A 10,648-nucleotide genomic window follows, 5' to 3' on the forward strand; every position below is an offset into this window, starting at 1 on the left:
CACGCTTTATGACATGTTGTGTTATCCTGCTGGACGCAGTCATCAGAAGATGGGCACTGTGGCCATAAAGGGATGGACATGGTCAGCAACAGTACTCTGTGTGAATTGTAGCCTCAGCTTCCTGTGTAGGGATTATTTACAGTTTTAATCCAAAGAATGACCAGTCTGTCAGAAGAAGAACATGCCACATTCAAAGGCACTTAAATCACCTTTCATCCCCATTCTGATGCTCTGTTTGAACTGCAGCAGATCGTCCTGACCATGTCTACATGCCTAAATGCATTGAGTTGCTGCCATGTGACTGGCTGATTAGGCATTTGCTTTAACGAGCCTTTGGACAGGTGTACCTAATAAAGTGGCCAGTAAGTGTATGTTGGTGTATTCGAACAAAACAAATTTATTATATATATATATTTATCAAAATAATATTTTAATCAAAGAACATCTTTATAAATAGAAAGATAATACATTTAAATTCATGCTAAATATTGGGGGGGAAATGCAAACTTAATAACAAAATTCTTTTTTGTTTCTCTTGAAATTTTCTCTTTTTAAATTTTTTATTTAATATTTTCCTTTAACATATAAATCTGGGTGTACTCATTTTGTAGTGTTATCATGAGTTATTTTGTCGGATTAGCTCCAGATTTGGCTTGAGTACTGACTAATCTAATGTATATGCACATACAACATTGTGAAGCTTCCTAAAGGAAATATTAATTTAATTAAGAGAATTGTGAGGGGTGAACTCATAAATGTTGAGCGCTGTATATGCTAAAAGACAATGTAAAAAAGTTTGACCCCAGTTTTTGTCTTTATTTTCAGATTTGATAAGTTGGTGTATGTTGGTATTAATGAAGACCGAGAGTCGCAGCTGCAGGTTCTCAAGGCGATCTTACGCAAGTGAGTTTATTCATCATCTCTTCAGATCCTCACACTCAGTCGCATTTTTGTTCTTGATGATGAGTGGAATTTAAAAATACCTTCATCGCAGTTTATTGTGAATAATTATCTCGATGCTGCTGGAAATTAAATTAATATGTAAATATGTGCTGCACCGCAAAAAATATGCTTTTCTACTTAGAGTTTTTGTCTTGTTTTTAGTCCAAAAATCTCAAAACTCGTAAAGGGTCACCCTTTGAAACACAAAAACACATTTTTCGAGATGTTGACAGTCATATCTGTGTCCCACGTTGCTAAAAACACTTTTAGGACACACATATTTCACAAAAAAGTGAAAATTGGTTGTTTTTGCGTTTTTCGAGCAAACTCGTTCTTCCAGTTTGAAAAGAAATTTTGTAGCTGCGTCACGGCCATGAGATCCTTGTGTAAAATCCAGCATGGAGACTGGATGTCTGTATTGGCAGGTACAACGTGACATTTTTGAGTTTTCATCATTAATTCATGAGAAAGTCTTGGTTTCAACCAATCAGCACGCTCTATTGTGAATGAGGTGCAACTTCATTAATATGCATGATCGCTTCGAAGACTGTTCGAAGCTGTTTTTACCTGTTACAGTGTTTAGAGAAACGTCACGTTGTGTTGCCAAACATAATTAAAACAAGTGGAAGAAGAAGAATTGTTTTGAGACATGGGTCATCAGTGTTGTGTTTATAAATGTGCCGCAACAAAGGTTTTGTTTTCATTTTCCCGCTATGAGAGCGCAGCTGGACTCACATGTGTGGATTTCAGTGGTCTGCTAACACACGACAAAATATGTTTGTAAGGAACATTTTTTTGCCCGAGAGCTTTTCGCATCTGAAAATGGTGAAATCCGGATTTGACACTCGTTTTCTTTTTTAAAAAAAAAAAAAGACGCGGTTCCAGCTGGTGTTGATTGTCCTGTCTCTACAGGTTTGGTAAGTCTGTGATCAGTGTTCGTTGCTTGTTTATTCAGATGGCAAAGTTAGTTAGTATCATCAGCGGTACTCTTTCAGTTTTTAAAGAGAGACCTTGGTCAGAATGATTTAGTAACTAAATTTACAGTTTATTAATATCACTACAATATTATGGACTGAAAGATTGGCTGTAAATGCTGCTCTTCGAATGTAAACACCTTAATCAAACTATTACCGTTGTGTAGGATTTTCGCTGCATTTAGGGCCTACTCACACTATGCTATCCGAACCGTGCCCAGGCCCATTTCCCAGATCGTTTGAGAAGTGTGAGTGCGCTGAATTGGGCTCAGGCACGGTTCACTTGGCCGGCCCTGGCCCGGTTGGAAGAGGTGTGCCTGAGCGCTGTTCACTTGGGCTTTGGCGCGGTACGCATGTGTGTGAGTGCAAAACGCACCTAAGCCCGAAACTGAAATCGAGACGTGACTTTTAATGGACTGTTTCACATGGATTTATTAATCATTCTTACCGTTTAATGAACGCAAACTGTCGTAGTTTATTGAAGACGCAAACTTCGCCTTCAGCAAACCTCCTAATTCCTGCAGCATGAGGACTTTATGACTGTTTATGAGCGTCAAAAGTGGCGGATCTGTGCGACGAAATATCTGACTGTGTGTCGCCGCATCCCGAACGACTAAAACAATATAACTGAAGAAATCTCCACTGTGCTGAGCGAGAGCGCTTCTCTACTGAACAGTGCATCATCGATGACGTAAGCATGCCCAGGCCCGAATGTAATGTGAGTGCGGGCCGTAGGGGGAGATGGGAGGGGGGGACAAGCGTGCTTTGGCCCGGTTCAAGTCAAATGTACATAGTGTGAGCCAGGGGCGTCGCTAGACCCTGCCCCAGTGAAAATCTCCAGTGCCCCAGTAAATGCGTTGAGATATGATTTACTTTATATGCAAGTGTATTTATTAAGAGTGGTAATTCCGAAATAAAGACATTATTCTCTATGTGCAACTGAACCAACAGTGGTGAAAGCAATGTAATCAAAAAGCAAACTGACGCATCTCCGCGTGTGCGCAGAGAACATGCGCGCCTCTCGCACGCGCTGCTCGCGCACGCGCTGCTCTTCTTCTGAGAGTCCCGGTAGTAAACATGCGCGCCAAATAAGCAGGCTGCTTGTTACGCGCCGCTCATGCATTGGAAAACCAGCGTAACAGCCTTTTTTGTTTTGCAAGCGGACAAAACTAAAGTTTAAACAATATGAGGGTGATCTTACTAAGCATGCCTCCTGATAGATTTATTTTGTAGGAAGCAAAAAGGAGGGATGACGAGTCAGGAGGTAGGACTTAAACCTAATTATCTGCCATGTGTCAAGTCTACAACAGATAATCCTATAACACATCTTTTTTTTTGTATTTTATTGAATTGTCTATAGAATTTCATTCAAATGAAATTAATATTTATGCAAAAGTAATTTCTTAAATGATCTTAACATCACTCCAGTTGTCTTAACATTGTTTTCCAGTTACATTTAAGATTATTTTGAAGAATAATTGTATTTATAATAAATATAATATACATATGTATATTATAATATAAATAAAAGTATTCTTATTATTATACAATTATTCTTCAAAATAATAGAGAATAATAGTGTATTTATATATATATATATATATATATATATATATATATATATATATATATATATATATATATATATATATATATATATATATAATGTGTGTGTATATATATATATATATATATATATATATATATATATATATATATATATATATATATATATATATATATATATATATATATATATATATATATATATATATATATATATATATATATATATATATATATATATGATGGAATGGTGGAAGGGGGTACGTGCCCCAGTAGAGCTTTATGTCTAGCAACGCCCCTGGTGTGAGTACGCCCTTTCACACAGGATAGTCTATATACACATGGCTGTCTGATACTATTCTCTGCACCTACTGAGTCCGAGGTTTTTTTTTTTCTCTCACATGCGGTATCAAACATTCCATTAAAACTACACTCTTCCAGCAGTCCCTCGCATCCAATATCTTGTTTGTCAGGGGGGCATGCATGAAATGTTCCTGAATAAAAGTGAAAGTGCCAAACTGCAGTTAAAGTTGACAAAATAATCATTCGGCAAATAATTTGATTACTGATGTCCATGTAAAGATAATCACTGTCTTTCCCCCCTGCATCTGACTTTTTGTTTCAAAATCAGTGCATGCTCGAACTGAAACTCCCCTTTTCATGCAAACCCTTTCCTCTTTCACCACTCGACACTCCCACTTAAACAAAGCTGGACTCACCCACTTTCCGGACTTTTTTCAAACTAGAAGTGTGAAATCACCCTGCTAAGACAGGGGGGGGGGGGTTTATGGCCCTTTAAATCAAGATGCATTTTTTATACAAGCACAATATATAGTCTTGTTTTTTAGAAATGATATGCCAAAATTAAACAAGTTTTTTTCCTTAAAACAAGCAAAATAATCTGCCATCTCTGTAAACCAATAGCGTTCAGCTTAGGGTTGGTTATCATTTGGGGTTATTTCGATACCGGTGCTAAATCGATACTTTTAAAATGGTACCGTTTGGATGAACCGATACTTTTGAGAGTCAAAATGATGGTGGATTTGACAAAAAAATATTTTTTGGGCGAATGCCCTTCCAGCCGCAACCCATGTCTGGGAAACATACAAGAAATCAGTTATTGGAAATGAGTTATTGAAACTATTATGTTTAGAAATGTGTTGAACAAAAATCTTCTCTTCTATAAACAGAAATTGGAAAAAATATACGAGTGGGGGGGCTAATAATTCTGACTTCAACTGTACATATGCAGCACTTATAGAGACTCTGTGTTTGTGGTGTTGTTTCAGGTTTAAGGTGGATGCGAGTGTGTGTTTGTCGGATATTGTGGAGTCCTGTCCGCCTCGGCTGACCGGAGCGGATCTTTACTCTCTCTGCTCAGACGCCATGATGTGTGCAGTCAAGAGGAAGATCTCACGCATTACTGAAGGTGTGTGCTGCTCATGAAGTGTCGTTTTGACTGTGGCTAAGCAGGTCAAGCTAAATGCCAAACGTTAAAGAAAAGGCCACAATCGCTGTTTCTTCAGCTCCTCAGAGCAATTAGCAGCGCTTGCTCATCAAATGTGGTGTTTCATGTGAGCACTGGGCATGAATTATGACATTTACATGCTTTAAATAAGAGTTTGCTCACCTAAAATTATATAAAATTACCTGAAATTATATTTAGGAGCTGGGACATTTTGTAAAATGTCATGAAAACAAGAACCTGGGATTTGTTTATTATTAATAAATGCTACAATAATAATGATTAATTTGTATTTCGTAAATATAAAGTAGTTTAGATTATTTGAGTAAAGTCAGAAGTCAGAGGAGAGAGTAATGTCAAATGTACTATCCTTTCAGTTATTTCTCATTCACTTTTTAAAACAATAATATGATGGAAATGCATAAAATAGTTTTAGACATGTCATATGGTGTCTCGTTTGAGGTTAGCATCTTGAGCTAAAGCAAAAAACGGTGGAGAATGTCAGCTCTGTTATCACCAACTCTGTTATGCTCAACTGTTTTATTCACCTCAGTTATGCTCAACTCTGCTGTCGTCAGTTCTGTTATCGTCAACTCTGCTATCTTCAACTCTGTTACCATCAACTCTGCTATATTCAACTCTGTTCACATCAACTCTGCTATCATCTGCTCTGGTATCGTCAGCTTGTTATAGTTAACTCATATTGTCGCCTCTGTTATCAATTCTGCTATCTTCAACTTTGGTATCATCAACTCTGTTACTGTCAACTCTGTTGTCGCCAACTCTGTTCTCATCAACTCATATTGTCCCCTCTGTTATCGTCAACTCTGGTATTGCCAACTCTTTTATCTTCAACTGTTATCTTCAACTCTGGTATCGTTAACTTATTATCATTAACTCATATTTTTGCCTCTGTTATCATGAACTCTGCTATCAACAACTTTGCTATCGTCAACTTTGGTATCTTCAGCTCTGGTATCGTTAACTCATATTGTTGCCTTTGTTATCGTCAACCATGCTATTTTCATCACTGGTATTGTCAACTTATAGTTAACTTATATTGTCGCCTCTGTTACTGTTAACTCTGTTATCGTCAACTTTGGTATCGTCAACTTTGGTATCGTCAACTTTGGTATCGTCAACTTTGGTATCGTCAACTTTATTATTGTCAACTTTGGTATTGTCAACTCTGTTATCTTCAACTCTGTTATCGACAACTTTGCTATTGTCAACTGTGGTATCATCAACTCCGTTAGTATCAACTTTTGTATCGTCAACTTTGGTGTCGCCAACTTTAGTATCGTCAACTTTGATATTGCCAACTTTGGTATCGTCGACCCTGGTATCTTCAACTCTGGTATCTTCAACTCTGGTATCGTTAACTCATATTGTCCCTTCTGTTATCTTAAACTCTGTTATTGTGAACTCTGCTATCGTCAACTTTGGTATCTTCAACTCTGGTATCGTTTACTCGTATTGTTGCCACTGTTATCATCAACCCTGTTATTTTCATCTCTGGTATCGTCAACTTATTATCGTTAACTCATATTGTTGCCTCTGTTATCGTTAACTCTGTTATCGTCAACTTTGGTATCTTCAACTCTGGTATCGTTTACTCATATTGTTGCCACTGTTATCTTCAACCCTGTTATTTTCATCTCTGGTATCGTCAACTTATTACCGTTAACTCATTGTCGCCTCTGTTATCGTCAACTCTGTTATTGTTAACTCTGCTTTCGTCAATTCTGCCATCTACAACTCTGTTATCATCAACTTTGCTATTGTCAACTTTGGTATTGTCAACTGTTATCCTCAATTCTGTTTTTTTCATCTCTGGTATCGTTAACTTATTACCGTTAACTCGTATTGTCGCCTCTGTTATTGTCAGCTCAGTTATCTTCAACTCTGTTATCGTCAACTCTGCTATTGTCAACTTTGGTACCATCAACTCTGGTAACTTCAACTCTGTTATTTTTATCTCTGGTATCATCAACTTATTATCGTTAACTCGTATTGTAAGTTAGCGATTATTAACAAACCTCATTCTTGATTTCATTGCATTTTCCTTAAAAATTGTCCCAACAATTTCCTTAAAGTTATGGTTGTAATTTAGTGTACAGATGTGCAATATATTAAGAAAGCAAAATGATATTGTCAACTTTGCTATCGTCAACTTTGGTATTGTCAACTCCGTTATCTTCAACTCATTATCTTCAACTCTGGTATCATAAACCATGTTATTGTCAACTCTGTAATCGTCAACTCTGCTATCGTCAACTTTCGTATTGTCAAGTTTGGTATATTCAACTCCGTTATCGTCAACTTTGCTATTGCCAACTCTGCTATCGTCAACTTTGGTATCTTCAACTCTGTTATCTTCAACTCTGTTATCTTCAACTCTGGTATCGTGAACGCATATTGTTGCCTCTGTTATCGTCAACTCTGTCATTTTCATCTTTGGTATTTTCAACTTATTGCCGTTGACTTATATTGTCACCTCTGTTATCGTTAACTCTGGTATCATCAACTCTGCTATCCTCCATTCTGTTATTTTCATCTCTGTTATCGTGAACTCTGTTATTGTTAATTCATTTTGTCATCTCTGTTATCATCAACTCTGTTATTTTCATCTCTGGTATCGTCAACTCATATTGTCCTCTGTGTTATCGTCAACTCTGCTATTGTCAACTCTGGTATCTTCTACTCCGTTATTGTTAACTCATTGTTGCCTCTGTTATCGTCAACTCTGTTATTTTCAACTCTGGTATTGTCAACTCATATTGTCTCCTCTGCTATGGTCACCTCTGTTATCTTCAACTCTGGTATCTTCAACTCTGGTATCTTCAACTCTGGTATCGTTAACTCATATTGTCAACTCTGCTCTCGTTAAATTCGCTCAATTCTGTTATCTTCATCTCTGTTATCGTGAGCTCTGCTATTGTTAATTCATATTGTCACCTCTGTTATTTTCATCTTTGGTATTGTCAACTTATTACCGGTAACTCATATTGTCGCCTCTGTTATTGTCAGCTCGTATTGTAAGTTAGCGGCTATTAACAAACCTCATTCTTGATTTCATTGCATTTTTTGTAAAAATGACCTAACTATTTTCTTAAAGTTATGGTTGTAATTTAGTGTAAAGATGTGCAATATATTAAGAAAGCAAATTGAAAACAGCATCTTCAGCACCTTTATTTGTGAAAAGTGATTTTTTTTTAACTAAGGACAATAAATAAATGTTAGTCATGTTTGAAACCCATTTGTCCACATTGATTCGCTCTCTGATCCTCTATACAGCTACATGAACACTTGTCCTTTTAACTGATTATTGCATAGTTTCCTACAGTGTGTGTGTGTGTATAATGTTCTATGTATAATGTTGTGTACTGTAGCTTGTTATTTGTTAGTGTAATGACAAGTAAAATCTTTAATGAAGCGATGATCTGCTTGAGTAAAGGTTGTGTCCCACATGACTTCTGTCCATCTCTCTGAGTCTTTCACGGTTTCTGCACTACTTTCATTGACTCTTTCTGTCTGTCTTTCGTGTGTGTGTGGCTGTGTGTGTGTGGCTGTGTGTGTTGCTGTCTGTGCATGCGTGTGTGTTGCAGGTGTTGATTCGGAGCTCAGCTCTCTGACTCTGTGTTCAGAAGACTTCAGCGAGGCTCTCTCGGGCCTGCAGCCGTCCGTCTCTGAGCAGCAGATCAGCAGATATCAACTCCTCCAGCAGAAGCTCAACAGCAGATGACCTCCAAAAACACTCAGATCATCCCTCAGGTGTTCACGTCTGAATCGTAACCTAACCACATGCACTCTCTGCAGACCAGACTGCATGTACAACAGATTTCCAAGTAATACTGGAAAGAGAAGAGATTAACAAATCACTCTTCCTATTTTGTGGAAATAGTCTCATTTAACTGCTCTGCTAGAGTCAAACTGGAGTTTTACCATTTCTGAATACTTTCAGTCGATCTCCGGGTATGAACTTTTAGCTTAGCTTAGCATAAATCATTGAATTGGATTAGACCATTAGCATCTCGCTCAAAATCGACCAAAGATTTTTGATCATTTTACTATTTAAAGCATTACTCTTGTCTCTCACATGTCTTCAGGGTTGCAAGAATGGACTGGAGTTGGCCATTTTTTCAGGCGTTGCATAATATCAAGCTCTGCTTTCAGTAATGTCTAGTGATTATCACCCCAGAATGAGAGTATAGTTGATAGCCATATCAGCCTAGGAACTAGCAACTTTTAATTTTCAGTCAGTCTAAGTACACAATGTAACTACAGAGGAGTCTAGCTTAAAACATTAAAATTATCAAAACTCCTTGGTCATTTTTGAGCGAGATGCTAATGGTCTAATCCGATTCAATTATCTATGCTAAGCTAAGCTAAAAGTGCTCCTGCCAGACAAAGAGAACAACTGAATGAATCAAAAAATGGTTATTAAACCTATAAAGAGCTGTAAATGAGCCTATTTCCAAAAAAATAAACAAATAAGTGGAATGTTCCTTTACGTCCAACCTGCTCGTGTTTGCTTTCTTATTCTTGAAATTACTTTGCACCTTTCTCGATGGGTTTCAAATTTAACACTTGAATGAAAATTGCAAATAACTGTTTGCTAGGAAAAGAGATTAAATGAAAGGAAAACTGATTTCTAACTAACACCGCAGTGACTCAATCTACAGAAAATTATGAGTACATGATAGCATTTGAGTGTTCAAGCTAATATCTAAATCATAGGTGTCAAAATCAGATCCTGGAAGGCCGCAGCTCTGCACAGTTTTGCTCCAACTTTAATCAAACACAGCTGATCCAAATAATAAGCTTATTTCACGTGGCCACCATTTTAAAAAATGAAAGTGAGGCAGCGGTGGGAAGAAACCCGGAACTATAGGATCAGCACTGTAAACATTGCAACAACATGCTGTGAACTACAAACTTCCCGCTGTTGCCATGATTTCAAAATGCAGAAATGGTGTAAACATCACTTTAATATCAATCAGTTCAGTTTAATTCAAACACTTAAAAGCATATTAGGCAGTAAACAACATTACAATCTCTTTCAGAGTAATACGCTTAAGTGTCCTCCAAGGCTTCAGTTTATGGCCCCAGGTAAACACCGTGAGGACGCTTCTCTGCTTCAGCCTATGTAACCTGGCGAGCGATAAAACAATGCAGTCTTCTGTAGCACATCCTCCTGTTGTCTGTAACAGTGTCGTCCTGGTACTGAAGTTTTAAAAACGTCCATTTCCCGCTAACATGTAAGCGCCTCTGAGCGCGTTCTTAAACAGCTGATTTGCCATAGTATTCACCAGTGATCTTTAGACTTTACACACCTGAAACTTGTCTATAGCACTTGTTCACTGCTGCTCTTATAGTTGTGTAAATTGCTTCCTTGTCCTCATTTGTAAGTCGCTTTGGATAAAAGCGTCTGCTAAATGACTAAATGTAAATGATCAACAGAAATGACTGTGATTGGCTGTGAAAGTCATCAGTTCACCGCTCTTCACAGATTGCAAACACAGATACACAGACACTGGAGCGTTTTAAAGCCGTGAAGATCAGTTGATTCATCATGCGGATTGCTCGACTGTTTTAACACTCAGTAAACATTAGTGAAGGGCGGTGAACTGATGACCTTCACGGCCAATCACAGTAATTTCTGTTGAGCACTGGTGAATACTATGACAAATTAGCGATG

The 10,648-nt window shown here is 37.5% G+C and overlaps 1 protein-coding gene across 1 annotated transcript in view; it reads left to right on the plus strand.

Moving 5' to 3' along the window:
• pex6 (peroxisomal biogenesis factor 6) overlaps positions 1-10,224 on the plus strand; it is a 52,622-nt gene extending 42,398 nt beyond the window's left edge. Inside the window, exons 17-19 of the mRNA XM_056448123.1 lie at positions 826-903; positions 4,772-4,911; positions 8,556-10,224. Of these exons, the coding sequence (XP_056304098.1) occupies positions 826-903; positions 4,772-4,911; positions 8,556-8,692 (355 nt within the window). The 3' untranslated portion in view covers positions 8,693-10,224. The remainder of the gene's footprint in view (positions 1-825; positions 904-4,771; positions 4,912-8,555) is intronic.
• Positions 10,225-10,648: the final 424 nt, after the last annotated feature.

The sequence above is a fragment of the Danio aesculapii genome, chromosome 22 (assembly GCF_903798145.1).
Source record: "Danio aesculapii chromosome 22, fDanAes4.1, whole genome shotgun sequence".
In the NCBI taxonomy this organism is placed as follows: Eukaryota; Metazoa; Chordata; class Actinopteri; order Cypriniformes; family Danionidae; genus Danio; species Danio aesculapii.